Source organism: Rhopalosiphum padi, chromosome 4 (assembly GCF_020882245.1).
Source record: "Rhopalosiphum padi isolate XX-2018 chromosome 4, ASM2088224v1, whole genome shotgun sequence".
NCBI classification, from domain to species: domain Eukaryota; kingdom Metazoa; phylum Arthropoda; class Insecta; order Hemiptera; family Aphididae; genus Rhopalosiphum; species Rhopalosiphum padi.
The window spans coordinates 23352154-23371836 of record NC_083600.1 but is presented as its reverse complement, the minus strand read 5'-3'; the positions used below and the strand labels follow the sequence as shown (position 1 = coordinate 23371836).

The 19683-nt window shown below is 26.1% G+C and overlaps 1 protein-coding gene across 4 annotated transcripts in view; it reads left to right on the top strand.

The window, feature by feature from the left end:
• LOC132929842 (dual oxidase maturation factor 1) overlaps nucleotides 1-19683 on the top strand; it is a 60120-nt gene that overhangs the window by 19287 nt on the left and 21150 nt on the right. The window contains exons 1-3 of one of the 4 annotated variants that reach the window (XM_060995446.1): nucleotides 9819-9838; nucleotides 18029-18182; nucleotides 18653-18710. In XM_060995446.1, coding sequence (XP_060851429.1) covers nucleotides 18030-18182; nucleotides 18653-18710 — 211 coding nt within the window. In that variant the 5' untranslated portion in view covers nucleotides 9819-9838; nucleotide 18029. Of the gene's footprint in view, nucleotides 1-9818; nucleotides 9839-9981; nucleotides 10728-18028; nucleotides 18183-18652; nucleotides 18711-19683 lie in introns of those variants that run through there. The other 3 variants (XR_009662164.1, XM_060995444.1, XM_060995445.1) reach the window with 3 other exon arrangements.

Here is a 19683-nt window from a genome sequence, read left to right as displayed (position 1 = left end):
TATATATTTGTATACATTACTTACTAATCATTTAAAACAAAACTTACAACTCTTATCTTCTGGCTTATGATGAAACTATTTTTATTAAATTAATTTTTCAACTATAAATATTACGTAAAAATGTTATTTTAAAATGCAATAGATACATAATTATAAATAAATACAAAAACATTATATTTTTAGTTTATTGATTATTTATTTTAAAAAGGCAATATTTATACTAATGCATTAAATAGTTTTCATACACAGGTGTACAATTTACATCTTCATCTCGTATTCTCAATGATATTATTAATAAACGTGATCCGGAACTTTTACTAGAAAAATGTGTTATAATTAAATAAAACTGAATAAACAGCCCAACTTTTTCTTTTTTTTAAATAGTGTGAATCTTGTTTTGATTACCATTTAATTTTTAAGTTTATGTAATTATTTGCAGTGTATACAGTAATACGAACAATCTTACCTGGCACTTTTGCAATGTCATCTTATAAAAACATAAGGAAACAAATGTATTTATTGCATTAACATTATTACTACATTTTTCACTTAATACTAGTGTTTCATTTCCAGTCATTTTTAAAATCACTGGAAGAATCCATCTAGTGTTATGATCACATTTTACACAAAATGTTATCTTGTATCTTTAGTCTTGATATAAACATAGTCGAATGCTAAAGGAGTAATATTTATCGTAATAGGTACATAAAAAGTCTTTAACCGTTTAAAATAAATACTTATGTTCATAATAAGAAAAAACACATTTTTTTAAAGTAAATTATCGGGTAGATATCAAAATATTTTCAATTGTACACTTATATTAAGTAAAATCAACAATGAAAGCAACAATATTGTGTATTTTACAGTCCGAATGATTCAATAACGAAAAAATGTAACGTTTATCTTTGAAAGTGACCAGTGCATATAAATATATGTTTACATATATGAAGATTTAATAATATAATCTGCAATGGTAAATAGCATTAATATTATTATTATTTAATTATAATAATAATATAATTTTAATATTATGATTTAAATTGTTACGCTTACTCATTAGTCATTGTTCAATATCGTATGTACTGCAGACTGTAAATACTATTAAGAATAATAAAGTCAGACGGTTAGATATTATATTTATAATTTATGTATAGATTTAAATACAGGATGACTAGGAATTAAGATGAGGCAGGGTATACTACAAGCATTTTTGAAGAGTAGAAGAATAAGTGTAAAAGCAAAAAGTATAATAAGTATACTTACCCATACTTTGTGGTGTTAAATTAAAACTACACTTACCTATATCTACCTATTGTTGATATTATTATTGTATTCTTATTTTTTTATAATACTCAACAGTAACACATATAGTAGTGTATATAAATATTTATGCGGTTTAAATGTTTTAATTACTGTTTTATGTGTGTATAAACATATCCGATTAAAATTGGTGATGGCATTTATCAGTACCTATGTATACTATACAATGATATTATATTATTACAATCGGGCGCGAGTAGCAGAAGGTTTCTACTTTAATGTTTCCATAAATTAAATTAGTATCTAAAGGTTATAATCATGGTATCATTTACGAAACGTTTATAATTTGACAAATTTTAATTTTGCACATAAAATTTGAATTTTTTATTACCTTTAGTTTATAATATAATATTTTAAAATTGCAATGTTTTTCAATTAATGTAAACTTATATAGTCGCATAGGATACTATAGCTATATGGCCTATGGGTATAATTATCAGTATTTCTTTCCTAGTGCATTTTATTATTTTTTGTTTTAATAAAACGATAAGCGTTCGTTTTCATTACAAGAGTACTAAAATGGGTTTAAAATGTATATAAACTATTATTATGGCATGCCAGATGTACTAGCGTTCCAGCGTTTGACATTGAAATAAATCCTTGCGTTATCTACTTATCTATATATATATATATATATATATATATATAATATATACTTAGTTATGCATTATATTATATACAATCGAACCAACTTTTACGTCGATAAAAACCTTTATGATATTGCCGTAGTTCCTTTTCTCAATATTTATTAGACTAATTTACGACAGTTATTTTATCCTGTAGACAACTACACATGCAGCCGCATACAGTATTATAGTTTCTATATAAGTCATACTGCAGTCTGCAGTCATTGTTTATACGGTCCAGTGACTAGTGGATATTACTTGAGTATAAAAAATACGTATTTTTTTCGTTTATAAAATAGATCCATGAACTCGAACAGATAAAATAAAGTACGAAGGTCGGCAATAAAAATGAATATTTTTAAATTCAACTGCACTGTAAAAAATTTAAAATCTTATCATATAATAATACCTATATTTGTACTGGCTATAATTATTATGACACGCGTTGGGCGAGTACAAGAGTAATAACTCTGTAAATAATTACCAATTCCTACCTATGTTATGGACGGTGAAAAAAGTGTACACGAAACACGTAAGGTTTAAAGAGAATACCACATTTTACGCGTTCATCGTGTTTATCGTTTATATAATTTTAAAAAAATGTCGTAAATGGTAAATCGCAAAGTATACACTTCCACTCGAATACTCGATGTGTATATATATATATGTATATATATTGTTATTATTTATAGGTGTGTGCATTGTGCATATTATAATACATTTGTTAAGATTTGTGGGAACTTGGAATAGGTAGTAGTGCACTAGTGCATATACTATTTTGGGTCAGGGTTGAAAACGTCCAAGCTCGTGTTATCAATAATATCATACCGTTTATCCAATAATTATGTAATGTATCCATTTTTCTTTAAATATTATAAATACAATTTACCGTTTGTATATCGACAACTTAATAAGTAGAAAAAAAAAATAATGAACCTCGGCGAAATATCATATACCAATTTATGTACATAAATAGATGTTGTGTCATTTTTTTTGATAAATTGTTTTTTTTTCGTCCCCTCGGGCTTCAATAGTCGTCGACATTTTACTGTTTGTTATTTTCACTGACGAAAGATATTACCTAATAAATAATATTATAGTAATATAATTGTATGCATAAAATATTTATATGTATGTACGCGAGTTATGTTTTAAATTAATTTAAGTTAACTGCACTTTTTACCTGTTTTTATCGCTATCATTTTTCACGTAAATCGCTCGTAGGCACTTAACGAGATGTGAATATTGTATATTATCTCACAGGAAAATTACTATGTAGTAGATTATAGAAGAATTAATAATCGAAAGTTATGTGTCGTCTAATATACTATAGGATTTAACCATATAGATGTAAACAGGTACTATCGTCGTAATAAGTCGTAATGGTCGTATCATTTGTTATATTATCATTTGTATAGTAAATCATAATAATAAATAGCAAATGGGTAATAATAATAGTCATTATTAAGATGTCGGCGTATTATTTGTGTTCTCTTTCTGATCCACACGCAACATGGTGCAACATTAATCTATTTTATGTTTAATGAAAACCATTTTTTTAAATTATTATCCTTGGTTGAAAAAAATTTTTATCACCACGGAACACTCCTAATTAATGATTTTACAGAAATTACTGAAATTAACTAAGGTATACTTAAAATTCAAAAAATTCAAAAATCCGAATTTGTATAAGTTGTTTATTGATGGTAAAACGGGAGTAAGTATAGTTGGTGAATCATCATATAAATCTAAAAGTGTATAATCATTTTTGTTTTACAACAAAATGTTTGTATGTTGTGCTCGTTAATCGTTATAATACTTAATAATTATATAATATACATAATACATAAGACTAACATAAGACTGTTTTGTTTGAGAATGAGGATATTTTTTGGTTACATCGTTTTTTATGCTCATCATTCAGACCTTGTTACTTAAATTTACGAACGTTAATTTTACTAAAACTATTTTTTTATAAATCTAAATATATGGAGGCTATCGTGGTTAAGTACAACTTTTATGCTTCTCTTGTGCCACATAAATCAAGTCATGACAATTTTCACGGGTAAATGTCTTCTTTATTTTATTAATGATCGACAATTCAATTATTACAATATAATATACACAAATAATTTATTCTTTAGTATAAATATAATAATAATACATGAAATTATCGTGTCCGGTAAAAAATTATTTTTACATCAATTTTTTGTGTCAAACTGTTGACATATCGTTGGAATTGAATGTAAATAAAAAATAAATTTGTTTACTGTAAAAAGTTTCAAAATAATAAAATATAAAAACATTTTTACTAAAAAACTATTAATTTTATACCGTCCGTAACATTATATCGGTATCTAATACTTTTTATCATATATTAAGTATATATATACATTATACGTATATAATCACAAAAAAAATTATCTGTAAAAATAAATAAATGTCCATTATTTCTAAAATGTAATCCTGTATATGCCTAATACTAAACCAAATGATACCATAAGTCCATATCATTATGCCTATTATAGTATTGAAATTGCGTAATCATACTGTGCATATTATATTATGTTTTATGTACCTATATATATTCACTTTTTTAATGCATGAAAAATAATATGTTTTATAATGAAAGATATTTGAGACTTCAGTAAAGGACTATTCATGTTTCAGTATTTTCCGCGTGTACTTGGAGAGTGGTGTAGATATAGATATACGGCCTTGTTTCTGCCTAATGTTCAGTGGAATTTTACTTACACATCTTGTTTCGTCATTTTACGACCTTAATCAAATAATTATATCATTTTCAAATATTAAACAAAAAGTTAATTTAAAACAAAAAAATATTAAACATACATGTTGAGTAACGATTCCGTAATAAATTTGGTATGATGCGAGATTTTTTTTATAGGCATATTCTTTATGAATTAACCACTTAAAAAATGTACCATGAATTTAATTATAGAAAAATATACATATAATATGCGTATTATACTCGCACACTGCAGCCAAAACCAATTAATCTGTCAATCATTTAAGTGATTTAGTTACTATTTATTAAAAACGACAAACCAGGACACGTTTTATATAACTATATAAGTATACAAAAAAAAGTGAATAAAAAATAAAAAATTTTTATTTACATAACATAATAATAATATTCTTCTATAAATTATTATATATTATACTTGCGATGTCTTTATAAAATGTTTTAATGTAAAATAATCGCTATTAATAGTATATTACATTTTTTTTTTTATTTGGTTTACAATTTAATATTATGCTATGAAATTTTGCGATGGTAATTTTTTTTTAAATTAAGCTTTATCACACCAGTTTTTTACAATTTTGGTAATTTGCATTATTTTGTGCATTATTTTAATATATTAAATTTCACCATACTACGTAATTCTCAAACCATGGATTCATAAATATTTATTAATTTTAATACATTACGAAATTTCCAAGTATAGTAAGTTTTAAGACACAAAATGTTATATGTGTAAATATATTATATATATATATACCCTATTACCCTGTTACTTTACGAATTACTATACTATAGCTATAGCTCACATCGTTTTTCAAATGAATTTATATAATGCGATACTTATATTAGGTTAAATGACTAAAGGAACGTTATTATTGCGTTAAAAATAAAAATAGTAGCACCGTGATGAATGACCGATCATTTGAGCTGAGGTGACCCTCGTTCCTAAGCAACAATTTCCTAGCACATTGCTGTTTTTGTATCATTTTCGTAAACTTTTTAGATCCTGAGCCGAGCTTGAACCTATCTATTTATATATATAATACGTAAAAATCTGTGTTACACAATAATGATGCAATTTTTTGTTTTTGAAAATAAATTTTTGGGCAGTAAATAAGAGTCTGATAATTGTGTATACAACTGCAATGTTATGCAGTACTATTTTTGTTTTCTATATTGTATATTATACCTATTGAAAATATAAAACACATGTAGGAATAAAAAAAAAAACAGGCAGTTTTATTTTAAAGAACATTTCGTAAAAAAAATGTTATTAAAACACGTTTAAAGTTAAAAACCATTTTATGTGTTTGACATGTTAACACGTCGTTAATCATTTTTGTGACGACTGATGATCTATAATATTATATAGTTTTTTTTTAAATAGCTTAAAGTAGCTTAAATCGGGATTAATTAAAACAAATTATCTATATATAAGATTATAATATACTGTAATACTCTATTACCTACGTGAATTTATAATCTTTTGTCCTCGCTGGATCTGCAGTAAAGATGTTTGTCTGAACTCTGAAGCATCTCGTACAATGAAACAAAACATGCCATTCATTTCTCATATGATATTCATATTATATACGACGTTTGTAAATAATAATAATTTTTGGGTTTTCACACTTTTACTATGGGGTTTATACGCGTTCAACGTGTATATGCATATTATAATTTATAATTATTACGTATTATTAATTATTACCTAGTATGGAAATTGCATGGCTGCTGCAGGTACGTATTTTACGTACGTAAACACTGTAAATCTTCAAAAAAATAAGCATTAAAAATATAAATTTTCCAATTTAATATAGTCATCGATATAATCAAAAAATATTAAATTGATTACATTCATTTTATTTTTTATTGAAAAAAAGATATTTTTGGTGCTTATCGAATCGTATAAAAGTCCATAAATATAATATTCTTATAAACTTTCAATTACATGCTGTAGAATACTATAGTACCTATTAATAATTATACTTTATTACCATAAATTGTGTGTAATTTATGATTAATTAGAAAACAATGTTGATGAGACCAGAATAATATCTTGAAATCTATAGGACTATTTTTTTGTTTTTTTTTTTTTATTAAAATTGATAATTTTCTAAATAGGAATTTACGAAAACATAAAAATGACATTTAATATAACTTTGATATTAACGTGAATTAAATATTTTATTTATATTATCGAAAATGTATTTCATCAATATCAATCTTTTTTAAATTTAATTTATGGCAGAACTCCTTGAAAAAATGCATTTATACCATTGCAGGCTTACGTCTCGTTGTTCATATCTATAGTGTATAATATTAATGGATAATAATCGTGACCAATTGGCAAAACCATGTCTCCATTTGAGTCTCTTCTGAACTGAAATCTTTTCACTTCAATGTTTAGGTGATAAATGTATGTTATTTAATAATACATTCTCGAATTCTTCGGTTTATATCTCAAGTTGTTCAAGGACCAATTCAAATCGAAAATTGATTTTAAAAAATAGATAAAAGTCATAGTATAAAAACATAACATATAGTGCGTATTTAGCAATATTTTGATCACAATCGCTTTTTCTTTAGAATTTATTGATGTTATTAATTTTAAATGTAATCTGATGCCTGTTACAAATGATTATGCATTGATGATAACTACATTAGCGTATACAGGCTATATTAACTATCAAAAGTAAAATACGAAGACGTAATTAAAATATTAGCTCGAAATAATTCTTCATTATTTAATGATAAGATATAAAATACTCATAATAATATAATAATTTAGAAAAATTAATAATTATATACTATATAATATATGTACACTACGTATGTACACACATACTAATTATTAATTATCAGTTAAAATCTGATACATTCATACGGTACCTAAACATAACAATTACGTAGCTAAGAATTTGAAATTAAAAAAGAGAAAATACTCTTCGACAAGTACTAAAGAAAACAAGTTCGTATTATAAATGTGTGATTACGCGTTACATATATTTATAATAAAAATATGTATCTACTTACTATTTATGCAAAATCATCTTATTATTATATTTTGTACGATAATAATATGGAAATATTACATAATATTATAGATAAGTGCAAAAATAAGGATGAAAATAATATCACTCAGTTAATACGATTTTAAAAGAATAATCTACGCAACTATACACATCATTGAATTTTTCTAGGTGAATTGTGTATTTATATAGCTATATAATATACTGCGTGAATAAGCTTTATAAAGCTCTGCGAAGTCTGTTCCTAACACTCAAGTTGATGTATAAATAATAAATATATAATTATAAATTAAAATGTTACCAAAAATACGTTTAAAAGCAAATTATTGCGTTTCGTCTGTATTATACAAGACTGTTAACACCAATACTTAATATAGCTAATAATCGAGTTGCATTTAAAAAGTTCAAAACATTTAACACAAAAAAATTCTGATTTTCTTAAACATCATACTTTTAAATATTTAGATATTTATTATTTGATATAATTTAAGAAGTATTAAAAATAAATGATGATGTTTACTGTAAATATTCACTTAAATAATTTTTTTTGAAACTGTTGATATACCTATTAAGTTTAATTAAAAAGTACCCAAAAATTCATAATTTTTTTATAAATGTATTGTTAAAGATACATGTGAGGGTGGACATGCTCAGTGAATCAATCTGTGTATAATACACACAATAAACTCACTATAATATAATATTATGTTTGGAATATTATTGTTAAGTTCCACAGATTTATACACTTTTATTAGTAAATAGCAAATTCAATCTTGTCGCGTGCGTGTCTACCTATACATAATATACATTACGCGTGTTTTATACTGCAGCCCTACTTAAAAGTATAGGAATGCCGGAACACGCGCCGATCTAGGAAAATGCTATTTGCAGGCATATATATAGTGTATAGGTGTAATCAAAACACGTTTACTTTATTTTATGTAGATTTATATTATTATATAAATGTAATATGCAATAACTGTATTGAACCTGCAGTGTTGCAGCTGTTGTGCATGCAAATTTACACAATCAGTTATCACATAAATGTGTATAAAATATATCGTCAGTGTATTTAATGTTTATAATTTACAATATTATGATTGTGCTGCTATACAAGACATAATGACAATGATAGTTATTAGTCAATATATGTATATATAGTGATTATATTTAAACTCGCGCGTGCATACAAATCGAATACCAAACCAGTAGCACAGTAAGTAGATATATTAGTTATAAAATTATAATTTTATATTATGATCGTTTCAATTGTAAGTCAGTAAAATAAAATAGTACGAGGTTACCATATGGAGTATGGACTCATCTAAGTTTTAAACACTAACAAAACTATAAACATATGAGACATGCATGCCTACTTGTTTAAACTTCAATATTTTTATACATTGAAATCATCAAAAAGCTTTTCTTTTTTGTATGTTATCATTAAAAAAGTAAAAATAAAAATGATATATTTTTCAATTGTAGTATATTGTAAATACATGTAGATACCACTTATATATAGAATACAAATTGTTTTAAAGAACACATTGATTAACCGGGAGAATGATTGCATTTTATTGTAATATCACCTTGTACCTACTTAAGGCGAATAATCGGCCATAACATTATAAATGATTAAATTTTACGGAATGCGATCGCCTGTAACATTATAGGTACCTACCTACCTTCCTATATATAGCTTTCTTGTATAGAGAATAAACGTGCAGCGCGGGAGACACGGCGCGTTCGTTTTACTTCCTGATGTCGGCCGACGCGTTTCCTCGTCCGCGTGAAAAGAATAGTAGGTAAAAAAAAAATAATAATAACGACAACGATTGAAATTAATAAATCGTTACGCGTACCTGTATATAAATTATAATGACACGTTGATCGAGTCCGGTTGACCTTGCTCGTATACGCGAACGTAGTCGTTTAAAATAATAATATATATAGGTATATGTGATATACGTGTCGCGAACAATAATATTAATAACGATGATAATAATAATTTAATTCGTATTAGTCGACCAACAGCGACGGGCTTCAACGCACGCGGTTCCGGTGAAAGCTCCTCGGAAGTGTACACCGTGCAGGTATTAATACCCCCCATAAGCGCACAGCCGAAACAAAAATTCCAACAAAATATATAATCGTATCGTATACTTTATATTATTATCATTATTAGAGGCCAACGGCGGAGACCTTGTGCTGCCTCATCCCACTCTAAAGAAAAAAAAACACCTAACTAAAATCGTAAAAAAATATATATCGTTCCTGAACAATATCCGCCGTCGCACGCACATTGTTTCGCCGCGGTCTCGTCCGTTACCGCCGACGACGACGTCGTTTCGTTTAGTAAAATAATAATAGTGTCTACTGCTCACCGACTCCACGCACTGCAGTTATTGTTATTACCATCGTCGTTACCACGCATAATTTGTTGTCGTTACATTATTGTTGTGATAATAAAGTGAATAATATATAACAATATAGTGGCGCACGCGACCGACAAACCGCGTCCGGCAGTCGACGACGCTGCATCATCGACATCAGTATCCGTTCGGTTACCGGTCTGCATGCACGCGCTCCCGACTCGGTGACTCGCCAATTATTATTATATAACGTGTCCGTGGCGGTTAAATTTTTAAGACAAAAAAAAATTCGTTCGATTTTTTTTCCACCGATGTCTAGCAGGACGCGTTCGCTGTAAGCCGCCGTACACGGTCGCGTTCATCCTACTATAATAACGTGCGTAATATATGTGCGTGTTTTTCGAATTCGATTTCGACTCATTGTAGTCTTGCCGTTTTTTTTTCTAATGTGCAGTACCATTCATAATAATATTAATATTAAACTGTACTGATCTCCGGAACACGACAACCGTATCCCACACATATTATTATATATATTTTATTATAAAGATAATATAAAATCGTCTCATACATTTTCGGACGAAACATTTCCACCCACCAACAGACTCAGGTTCGTCATTTATACATAAATACATAATATTATGTGCAGACAAGTTTTCTTGCTCACACATATCTAATATAGGTTTATCATGCATATACATAAATAAATGCTGATATTACGATTAAGTCCTGGTATACAGGGCGATTTGACTTAAATAATGAATTTATTCTAGTTCAGATTTTTGAAAATTATTAAATATACTTAAAGGCTATATTTTCAAATTCTTTATATTTTTTTACTACTTATTTAATGTGTAAAACCTAACTTTCGTTTTACAAATGAAAACCCCTCCTCTACCTTTTTTTTTGCTGTAAATTTATTTGGTTTATCTAATTTAAAACTTGAACGAGTGGTTTTCCAGTTATTAAAATGTTTTTACTAAGAAAAATAGCCCATAAAAATGGATATACAAAAAATATATATATAAAGTGTATGTAACAATTGGATCTAATATTTATTATAATTGGACCATTATTGGACCATTTATACAAACTAAATATGTTGATAGTTTAATATTTATTAGGTGTTAAAACTTTTAAATAACCATGTATTGTCCATATTTCCCACATTGTCTTCCAAATTCATTATTATAATATGAACTTATTATCCTTAACAAACTTAGTTTAAAAAATAAAATTATTAAAAACTACCTGTTCATTTTTGATTTTGATACATAAATATTTTAAGGAAAACAATCTGCTAAATAATTTATAGTATAAGAGGGGAGGGGTTTTCATTTGAAAACAGATAATTCTTAAGTAATACAAAAAATATGGAATTTAAGTATACATAAAAATTCTAAAAATCAGACATTGAATAACTCAGGCACGTATGTAGGGGGGTGTTTTGTGTGTTCAAACACTCCCCCCCAAAATATTTGGGTTTTTAAATGGTTATTTACTTAATCAATTTTAATGTTAATTTTGTTATATCAATGTTTGTATTTAAAAAAGTATTGTAAGTATACCTAATTTTCAAAAAAATATTTGCATATTTATTAAAAAAAGTTCTACTTTTCAATAACTGATTTTCAAAAACACCCCGCAAACTTTTTTCTATATACGTCACAGGAATAACTGCATTATTGAAGTGTAAAAAGGATGAACATGCTTGGTACTCGTAAACAACTTTGTAGGTTTATCATAAACTCATAATATACACTATTAAATGAACAAAAATTTCATAGATAAATACGTGTTTTAATTAAAAAATAACTCTCAAGTCTCAGTTATGAAAAAAAAAAAAAATTGTAATTAGTTAACTACTTAATGAATGTGTAACATATTGGTTGTTACACATCTATAGATGATATTATTATTATTATGTGACAGGATAGAATCAAACTAAATAAATATAACCATATAATAAATGTTTTCATTAAATTTTCATTTACAAACAAGGAATTAAAAACACATTTGGGAATGATTAAATGATTTGTATTCAAATATTTAAATTCTTAATGTATAAATTAAATTATTTAATAACCAATCGAAAATTTAATCAACGCATTATGTAATTCATCTTCAATAAAATATTTTAAAATTCGTAATATTGTTCAAAAATGTCTATGGATACTTTGTTTTAAATCTATGAATTGTGGTGTTCAGGTTTTATTAAAATTAACCTAGTTTGATATATTGAAATTAATTAAAACCATATAAATATATATTTTAAATTTAATTAATTATCTAAGTATATAGATTGCAATCTAAATACATAAATATATAAATAGTATGTACAATACTTAGGCACGTAACATTTTTTTTTTTTGAAATATCTAAGTTCTATTATACAATATAACACATATTTTTTTTATGTCATTAAACATTAAAATATATCGTAATTTATATTTTATATTCTATACAATAACTAGTTAAATGCTTATATAAGAAGCTGCGATTTTATCAAAATTTGCAACGTTGTTATGATGACTTGACGTAGTTATAATACTACTTCAATAATAATTACACCAACTATCTTGAAAAAAAACTAATGATACCAAAATTCAAATAGAAGCTGTTTAGATACAACTATACAAGTTACTAGGGCGTTTTTCAATTTCAATTTTGATAATATAAGATATTAAATTTTGAAGAAACAAATTGTAATTTTTTGACTTATTATTATTACAAATGTAGTAGGTAATTTACTTGACAAATATAGCTTGCAGGTTATTATAGTAACATACAATTATTATAGACGTTATATTATCATCATTAGTTTTGTTTCATGACTGTGAGAATAAAAGTATTAGCTCGTTTTTATTTAATTATTTTTATAATTTTCAACAATTAAAAACGTGTTAATTATTATTTATTATACCACCCAGTGACTGTCGCTTGCAACGCATCGTCGCATCACTCAGCATCTAAAATTTTTAATATCGGTTGATTTGATACGAAAAGCCACGTTAAGTATCTAAATATATAACTTGAATGTTACGTGTAGAATGCGGATCCGGGTTTTATATCAATATAGTATTGAAGGGGAAAATATTGGAAATAAAAATAATTAAATCATGGTCCAATATTTTACGTAGGTATTTTATTAAAACCTATATAAAAAAAAATCACCTGCGGGCTTAAACTTATTTATATAGCTACGATAAACTGATTTAAGGACGCTACGAATTTATTCCGGTTATTATAATAATATATTATACACCTATATTCTGTATTGGTTCGATAATCGCGTTATGTTTCAACAATTAAATTATTGTTCGAACACTATTATTATATAATAAAAATATTACCTTTCATATGTATAGTATTACCGAAAGTGCTTTTATTTCATTAATTTTTTGCATGACTGTTAATTAAACTTGTATTAAGATTAAATGTGAAAGATTAAAGATTATTACCTATAGCTATACGACATAGCGTTGTTTATATTTTTAAATTGTTACAAGAGTGAATCTATACAGCGTTTACACCGTCTTATAATATATTATGTAAACAAAATGATGTACCTTTCATCATTTTAAAATTTATTATTATTATCAAATATTATCTAATATATTGAGAGTTTTATCTATCATACTATTTCAAAGATTTATTTGTTACTTTGACATATTTAAATTTTTTAATCGCGATTGTACATATTGTTAAATATGTGTGAATAATGATGCTAATTATTTATAGGTTATACAATTATAAATATTTTTGTCCATGTCTACTATTAAATATTTTGGATGGAAAATTTAATGTTTAATAAATCATAATACGTGTATAATGTATATAATACAATTTTCTCCGTTACACACGGAAATCTTATTTTAACTGTTTGCGGAAGTCTTTAATATTTTTCTTGGGCCAGGAATTTGTACGATTAAGCGCATTTTCGTGTTGTTATTTTTTTTTAATGGTTGATCAACGCATGTATACTGGCGACGGGTCATTGAGTCATTCATATGACATTCGCCTTGACGTTTGGAACATTCTGTCCGGAAGTCTGAGCGAAGTGAATGTTTGAAAAAATGCACAAACATAATATATAGATAGACAAGATAAATGTTTGGAACTGTTATATTTTTATTTAAAATATTTTCTACAAATTGATCAAAAGTTTAAGTCTGATGTTTCTTTCAACTGACAGAAAGAATAATTTCAAACACAGGATAAGTTATTTTAATGTAACATTATTTGGTGTTTGACCAAAGAGTGGTGTAAAGTGTATGCCATATGCATAGGTATAATATCTATAATAATAGTCACTTCATTCAATTATGCTATAGGTATATTATGTTTAATATATATAGTAAGTTATTATAATTGAATATAATAAAATTCGTATAAAGTTGTTTAGTTGTCAATTCATATATTGATTTATTGATAAATAGTTAAAGTTATTACTTATGGATTATGATTGATTTAATCGTAAAAATTTAATAAGAGTTAACATAAGTGATATTGGTACTTCAGCAAGTTAAAAAAGCAAATATTGGTGGATACGTTATTTGATTTAACGATAAGTGCATGAAAAATAAACATTTCCAATTTTGGAATACTAAAACAAATACCAACAGTGAAAGGATTGAATACATACCTATGTCACATACGTGCATAAGTCTTTGTTATTAACTTATTTATTTTTCACGGCGTTGCAATAATTTAAATAACTATTAGTAGAACATGTTTAAAAGTATTTAAAAGTCATAGGTATTTATTATGAAACTTGATTAATTATATAGCTTTTAAGTTTAGGATTGATAAGATTTCAATAAATATTGAACGCATTTGATCATTTTTCTTTTGAAATAACACTACTATTTTTCTTAACCTAACCTAATTAATAGCACGCGTTATTACCGACCTAGGATATTAAGTTTAAGATTCAGAAAAATAGTACATGATTATTATTTATTTTACATGTTTAATTTAAACAATCAAAGTTGTGTCGAAAATTTAAAAGAAAATATAATATTATTTATCTGAATTCTGCGTAAACCATTTCAAATTCAAGCATTTTAGATTCTGAGTGGAGTAATGAATGTATTGATTTTACAATTATGTGTTTTTTTTTGTGTGTATAGGTCACGGTACACGATAAGTCACCAATAATAAAACGCTTAGATTTTTAACTTTGAAGGATATTTTGATTAGAAAATCTAGTTTGTACTTTAAAGAGGTTAAAATTGAAAATTCCCTGTAATTTTTTTTATAATAGCGAAAAAACAAACAAAAAATTAACGTAAAACGGGAAATTTTACGCTTAATCAGATTTTGATTAAATTGATTTCTTTATTTTATTATAATACAAAAACGAATAATTGCAGAAACTTGAAATTTTAAAAGTATACTATCATTTATCATATGGTATAATTTTATAAATCTTTTGACTTTTTTGAGCTATTCGTAGACAAACAACAATTTTGATTTTTTTTTTAATTGTCTATAAAAAATTATGAATGGATAAAAATGCTTGAAAATTTAATTCAAGATTGTTCATTTCAATTTTATAAGTGTTTCATTTCTCAATTTAAAAATGTCAATAGTGTATATTATAATATTTTTTAAATTAAAACTGTTCAAAAAATTCGTGAAAATCTCGAAAAATATAAATTATTTTGTAGTTAGAAATACACAAAAAATTAAACCTAAGATTTTAAAATTGAATATTTTTATACATTTTTTAACCTATCTAAAAAAAAAACAATCCGATTAATTAAAAAATTAATATTTTATTAGAATTAGAATTTCAAATCTTTACAACAGGATATTTATCTATATAATAACTATTTATTTTTGTTTTTTGTTGTAATTCAATAACTAATAACTGAGTAGATACTTGAAATTTGTCCAAAATGTTTATATAATCTTTTTAATTATATAATACAATTTTCAATATTTTTAAACTCATTTTGAACTATTTATACTTTATAGGCACAAAATATGGTTTGAGAGCCAAACATATTTAAAATCAATTTTTTTTTTTTAACAAATTTCTCTATAATACGAATTTTTGATTGTGGTTCATGTAATATAAGTTTTGCTGTACCTAATAGAAATAGAACATCCGAATAATATAAGTTTAAATGAGGTTGAATTAAATGAATCTTCTTATTAATAGGGAAAATGCAACATATATTATGCAACACAAAAAACGAGTAATCGTTGTATAGAAACTATTTATATTTAATTTAACATTTGTATTTAAATAAATAAAGTTATTTTCATTTTTACCACTATTTTAAATATTTAAATAATTGATGAATTCAAAACTGTATTTGATGAAAAATAAAAATTTTAAGGGCCTTGCAAATAATATTTCGAAAATACTTAACTGATAGGTTATAGATGTCTATAACCAACGCAAGATAATTGGCCTTATGGCACACTAGCACTTATATAACCATATATACCTACCTACAGTATAAGTCTTTAAATAGACCCGTTCAATAGAAATCACGATTTTGTTTTCCTAACGTTCAAGAGTTACTTAAACGGTTAGACTACCGTAGTACCGTACATAATATTATTATACTAAATTGCATAGTTTGGACGAAATGCGTATATGTGATTCTGATGGTTGCATGCGGCCTATACAAATAGTTAGCCTTCTATAACACAGTCTTATAATTTATAATATTTCCCGCAAAAAAAAAATATAGTCATAATAACTTAATAATAAATATCAATAATATGAAAATGATTTGTCGCCACATTGCCGCTAACAAAAGAATTGGAGCAAAAAAAGTTGCATGGCAAAGATCAACTTTAATACAGTAGCTAGCAACAGACATGAGCACAAAAGCCATTTTGCCCCGACCTTGGTCACACCCAGGACAGGTTTATGCGGATCTGCTGGTCAAAATTAATATGCCACAACTATATAATGGTGAATTTTCTATTGTATTTTAATAATATCTACCGAATTCCTCGATGAACGTTACGCGCTACGTTATAATTTTAACCGTGACCATAATGCCTACTTATCTGAAACACAAGAAACAATAACAGTACAATGTCGCTGCGGTTGAAAATAATCGACATTGATTATCGAGATATCGATGAGATGTACGTTTTATCATCTATTGCCTAGCCATCTTATTTATTTACTAGAAGCCACAATTTCAATGACAATAAAAATATCTTACTGTTTTTATAATATATATATACCTTTCGCGCGGATCTATATGGATACAATACATAATATAACAGAGCTGTCATCAAGTTATTATGTATACATAATAAAGTGTTTAGTGATTAATAATACATTCTTAAAAGGACTACGTCCCTACATAGGTTAGGTCAGATTAGGGTCAGAATAAAAAATATAATTGGACTTATAGATTCTATAAATCGTTATATATGCAACGATATTTTAATTTCGATAATAATAGTCAATATTTAATACTACAGTCATGAGCGTGTGATTTATAATATGAATACCCGCAAGGTTGTAATTTATTGTTTTATTGTAACGTATATACTATAAAGCTATATAGATATTAAGTGTTAAAAAATTAATTACAATAGAACATTTACCTACTAATGAGAACATTTTTTATTTTTGGGAAAATATTGTGTAAATAAATAATTTTTAAATAGGTACTTACATTAAAATATTGTTGTAGTCAATTAAGTATGAAAATACGTTGGCATACACAAAAACAAGATGAACTTCTTCGTTTATTGAATTTTTATTCTATATAATAATGTGTGCTAGTAATATCCACATGTTGTCATTTATTCAGTGCTAATTCTACGAACGAATTCATTTGACGAGATAAGCTAATTAACGGGAGCTATATTATAACTATAAATTTACGAACATTTTGATCTTAACTTTGAAATTGTTTTGTGTTACAGAATGAAGTGGCTCAGGAGTGACGGAGGACCAATGTTTTACGGTTATAGCAACCGTACACCGGTCACAGGTGATGTACAAATGATTACGACCTGTCTGATTTTCGGTACGATTTTCACAGCGTTTCTTATCATCTTCCCCGGAGTTCGTAAAGAAGTAAGTAATTCATATCTCTATGCACACTTTAACTATTTATTAAGGTAATAAAACAAGGTTCTTAAATTTCATATTCAAATCACAAATTTTTTTACTCAAATAATTATTGTAGTTTTACTTGTGCTTCTCATTGTGTCAATTTTTTTCAATTTGAAAATGCATAATATCTTTAGGAAAATTAAGCGGAAATTAAAATAATATTTTTGTTTAAATATCATACTCTTAAAAATTACAACAATAAAGTAATAATAATATGCAAAAACCAGATTTACAAAAATGTTAAATGAATTACATTTATTTGCGGGGGAACACTGTAAACACGTAAATACAGTGGAACACTACGTATTTAATGTAATATATGCTTCGACAGTCACGTCTATTTCTTCCGGAATGAAAGTTTAAACCTTGTCAAATAAATACCTACTCTTACACACCTATACCAGGTAGATGGTAATGAATTTTTTTTTCAGAGGTTCACCACCTTCACAACTGTCACCTTGAGTCTGTTCGTCGGAAACGTCATATTGTGTAAGTTTTAAGTTTTGACAATGTTGTGATTAATTAATATTTTAGTATATAAAATCATCGGTATATTCTTAAGTATTAGTTACTATTTGTTGTTTTTGAAAACCGAAAGTTATTCTATCCGTCATAATTATGTAGTGATTTACTATATAACAATATTAAAAATTGATTATAAAAATCAAAACGAGCCAGTGTGGCGATTCATATCGACAACATCGTGGTAGAATTATCGTCGTTCATGTACAATTTAACTTCTATAATAACGACTATAGATAAATAGATTTATATACTTTGCGTTGAATCGTTAAAATATCGGGCATATTTAACTTTAATACGAGTAAATTTAAACAAGAGTATAAAACAGTATAACGTTTGTAGGTGCAAGAATCCAATTATCAGATTTCGGGGTACACGAACTTCGGTAATCGTGCTAGTTTATATATTCGATTGAGTATATATGTATATATTATAATAATAACAGTCACTCATGACTAGACAAATAAGTTAGCAACTATGGACATACTTAAGTGTATAGTCTTTACACATCAGTTGCAATTCACGGATCTTGACCATGAAACACGATCATTCAGCCTTGTTGCGTTTACTGCAGATTTCCTTAGGCGTTTACAAAAAAAAAATATCGCATTAATTATGTAGGTATACCGCAACCGATGTTGATTTTGCATACCTAGTTATAGTTTTTTTTTATTTTAAATCTATATAGGTTATATCTTATTTCAGCAAATTGGTTTTATAAAGTTTTTGTAATGTATAATCGTAAAAAAAGACATTATTAATTAATTTACATAATGTATAAATAGAAATGTATAGCCAATAATTATTGCTATTCTACCGTTCGTATATTTTAAATAAATTGTAGGTAGCACTGGTATCAGATTTAAATAAACAGACATATACCAATATAGAAATATAGAATGAAACATTATGGCGTAATAAAGAAGAATCGAAAGAGGTT